This window comes from Ovis aries, chromosome 2 (assembly GCF_016772045.2).
Source record: "Ovis aries strain OAR_USU_Benz2616 breed Rambouillet chromosome 2, ARS-UI_Ramb_v3.0, whole genome shotgun sequence".
Lineage (NCBI taxonomy): Eukaryota > Metazoa > Chordata > Mammalia > Artiodactyla > Bovidae > Ovis > Ovis aries.
Window position 1 is genome coordinate 94,029,699 of NC_056055.1, and position 4,202 is coordinate 94,033,900.

Here is a 4,202-nt window from a genome sequence, read left to right on the forward strand (position 1 = left end):
TACAGACGTTTGATCAGATATCGAGAGTAATAAAGCTGAATTCCCTTTAAGAGTTTGATCAATTAAAAGGCAAAAAGCTCATATATAATGTTCAGTTATACTATGAGACTTGTGAAAAGCTGAGATACTCCATTAGCCCCCCAGAATACATAAATCAGACTTATAATTTCTTAAGATACAACTTCTCTCAAATATTTCTTCAAAGATTAAATTCTAAAAACAATCAAGTGATTAGGAGAATCAATGTTTTTCCTTCTTATCGTGAGTTGAAATGGCATGACAGAGCAGAGGCAAGGAGGTGTACAATCAATTCTCAAGGTATTAAGTCTAAAAGGTCAGAGCTTCCACAGCATAGCCACAGCTTTGCAGATGCCCACATCATGATAGTTGAAGTAACAGAGCCCAGCAAAGGTGAAAGCTGAGAGCACCAAAAGGCCTGTCTTGGCAGCTTTCTGCACTGCATCTCCATGAACATAGTCAGTAACAACTTGTCCAATGCCCCAGTGTCTGTGGAGAGTGAGGGTTGAAATAAGTAACTCTCAAAATGGTTAGTTTTGTTATTTTAATTATCTTAATTATGAAATTATGTGTACTAAAGTCTGATTTTGATGTGTTAATAGAGTCTTCTTGTTTTCATTTGCTAACTTCTGTCTGACTCTTTGAGACCCCATGGACTGCACACACCAGACCTCCCTGTCTTCCCTGTCTCCCGGAGTTTGCTCAAAGTCATGTTCATTGAGTCGGTAATACTATCCAACCATCTCATCCTCTATTGCCCCCTTCTCTTCTTGCCCTCAATCTTTCCTAGCATCAGGATCTTTTGTAATGAGTTGGTTGTTTGCATCAAGTGGCCAAAGTACTGGAGCTTGAGCTTCAGCATCAGTCCTTCCAATGAATATTCAGGATTGATTTCCTTTAGGATTGACTGGTTTGATCTCCTTGTTGTCCAAGGGACTCTCAAGAGTCTTCTCCAGCATCATGATCTGAACGCATCAATTCTTTGCTGCTCAGTCTTCTTTATGGTCCAACTCTCACATTCATACATGACTACTGAAAAAACTATAGTTTTGACTATACAGACATTTTTCAACAAAATGATATCTCTGCTTTTTAATATGCTGTCCTGGTCTATCATAGCTTTTCTTTCAAGGAGCAAGCGTCTTTTAATTACATGGCTACAGTGACACTCCACAGTGATTTTGGAGCCCAAGAAAATAAAATCTGTCACTGTTTCCACTTTTTTTCCCCTTCTATTTGCCATGAAATGATGGGACAAGATGCCATGATCTTAGTTTATTGAATGCTGAATTTTAAGTCAGCATTTTCACTCCTCTTTCACTTTCATAAAGAGGTTCTTTAGCTCCTTTCCACTTTCAGCCATTAGAGTGGTATATTCTGCATATCTGAGGTTGTTGATATTTCTCCTGTCAATTTTACTTCCAGGTTTGTGATTCATCCAGTTTGGCATTTTGCATGATGTACCCTGCACAGAAATTAAATAAGCAGGGTGACAATATATAACCTTGATATATTCCTTTCCTGATTTGGGACCACTCCCTTGCATTGTTCCATATCCAGTTTTATCTGTTGCTTCTTGTCCTGTACATAGGTTTCTCAGACAGGTAAGGTGGTCTAGAATTCCCATCTCTTCAAGAATTTTCAACAGTTTGTTGTGATCCACACAATCAAAGGTTTTAGTGTGGTCAATGAAACAGATATTTTTTTTTAATTCCCTTATTTTTTCTATGATCCAATGGATGTTGGCAATTTGATCTTTGGTTCCCCTGCCTTTTCTAAATCCAGTTTGAACGTCTAGAAGTTCTCAGTTCACATACTTTTGAAGTCTAACTTAAAGGATTTTGAGCATTAACTTGCTAGCATGTGAAATGAGTGCAGTTGTGTGGGAGTTTGAAATGTTTTTGTTATTGCTCTTCTTTGAGATTGGAATGAAAACTGACCTCTTTCAGTCCTGTGGCCACTGCTGGGTTTTCCAAATATGCTGGCATGTTAAATACAGCACATTTACAGCATCATCCTTTAAGATTTGAAATAGCCCGGCTGGAATTCCATCACCTCCACTAGCTCATAGTATGTTTCCGAAGGCCCACTTGGCTTCACATTCTAGGATGTCTGACTCTACTTTAGTGGCTGGGTCATTAAGACTTTTATTGGATAGTTCTTCTATGTATTCTTGCCACCTCTTCTTAATTTCTTCTGCTTCTGTTAGATCCTTGCCATTTCTGTCCTTTATTGTGCTCATTTTGCATGAAATGTTCTCTTGGTATCTCCAATTTAATTAAAGTTTTTATTATTTATATTTGCTTTAATACAGTTCTTCTAGGAATACCTATAATATATTGATTAAATCTTTTTGTGTTAACAATTGTTTTCTAATATCATGGCAAAGTTACTCTAAGCAGAATGTCCTTCTGTGGAATTCTACCCTCAACGTAAACTTAACTGGAATCCAATAAATTTCATTAGATGTGCAGCATAGTAAAATCATGTTTCTCTCTGTCATTTGAAGTATTGCGACAGTAAACTAGACTAGTTTGATGAATGGGGTGGTTGAAGTCCATATAATCTTCCCATGAATATATACTATATGTTCTGTTTCCAGCAGGGTTCAAAATATCTGGAATGTCACAAAATAGAATTGCAAATTTTTATTTTGTTGCATTGTTAAATACATTTTCTCTTTCATGTTGCTTGATGTCCAGTATATCTAAATAAGAGAAGCAATGTTTTCTTGAGATTTTATATTCAAGCACTTCCATTTTGGTGGACTATTTTTAAACACTATCATGCATATGTTTCTGAGATATTACCATCTTGAACTTTCACAGTATGCTGTTATTCTTATACAGTGTAAAATTTTTTCACCACAACAAGAGCAAACATGTTTAATTGATGTAAAATATCAAGTAGAATTCAGTCACATTTTTTCCTAAAATTATTTTCACAGTAGATATTTTATGCAGGATATTTTAAAAGTAAAGAAGATAGAGAAACTCATGTAGGTCACTTCTTGCCAGCATCCCAAACAAAATAAGATCATGATATTTGAAGGGAGCTATGACCTTAGAGGGTCTCAATTTATTTTACATTTAATTGAGCATGAGAAAAATTTTACTGTGTTGAAACAAATACTTCATTACACTTTTGACTTTTTTTATTGTGCAGCTGCCTTACATAAAAAAGGTATTATTCCTTTATGATATCTGGGGCATTGTATAGCAAAATGTTAGTCTTGCCAATGTGATGTGTTGTCCCCATAAATATTCCAACTGCTTAGTATATTTCAATTTCATTTGTCATTATTAACTTCCTTTATATTTGGGAATGTTAATTTAGGTAAAAACTTTAAGTTAACACCTCAAAAATAATGATTTGATGCTGTATCTCTTACCCAATGGAGACAGATAACTTTTACATATTTGCCCACTCTAAGAAATCCTCTCTGTTTCATAATTGTTACTCATTCTCAAAATCTGGGGTTCTCTACCAAGTTTGCTATACCTGTCCCAACTGACTAGAGACCAGAAATATGAATAAGGAAAGGACAGCTGAGCAAATCAGACACTCCCTGAAAGAAATTTGAAATTGGATTTGAAATGACAGAGATAGGTCATGTAAACTTTAGAGTAGAGAACCGGTTGTGATAATACAGTAAATAAGATAACCTGTCTATTGTACAAAAAATGAATCAGATGTGAAAGAGACATGTAGCACCTGACAGAAGCCTTAGCTTAGTCCCCAGCATGTTTTTTTTCTTTTCACCTCAACCCTCTGTGTCTTGACACTACTCTTTCTACTTGATGTTTTAACCTGAGACTTATCATTATAAGGAAATTACTGTAAGGTCTTAAGCTAGTTTTAATGAAAGATAAAAATAAGAAAGAGATGTACTGCTTTCTATTTACCACACACTGCTCTAAAACCTTATTCATATTAACTCACTTAAGTGTTGCAGCTCCTAGAGTTAGGTATTATTACTGTCACTAAGTCAGGCCCAACTCTTTTGTGACTCCATAGGTTGTAGCCAACCAGGTTCCTCTCTCCATAGGATTTCCCAGGAGAGAATACTGGAGTGGGTTGCCATTTCCTTCTCCAGGGGGTCTTCCCAAACTCCTGGTTAGCAGGTGGATTCTCTACCACCATGCCACCTGGGGGCTTCCCCTCATAACTTCTGCCTCTTTTAT

General features: G+C 36.2%; 1 protein-coding gene across 1 annotated transcript; it reads right to left on the reverse strand.

The window, feature by feature from the left end:
- Positions 1 to 335: 335 nt before the first annotated feature.
- Positions 336 to 526, reverse strand: LOC780442 (succinate dehydrogenase complex subunit D; the record flags this gene model as incomplete). Its single annotated transcript, NM_001078653.1, is given in 1 exon segment — positions 336 to 526. A coding segment is annotated over 1 exon segment (191 nt), but the record flags the coding sequence as incomplete, so codon positions are not given.
- Positions 527 to 4,202: the final 3,676 nt, after the last annotated feature.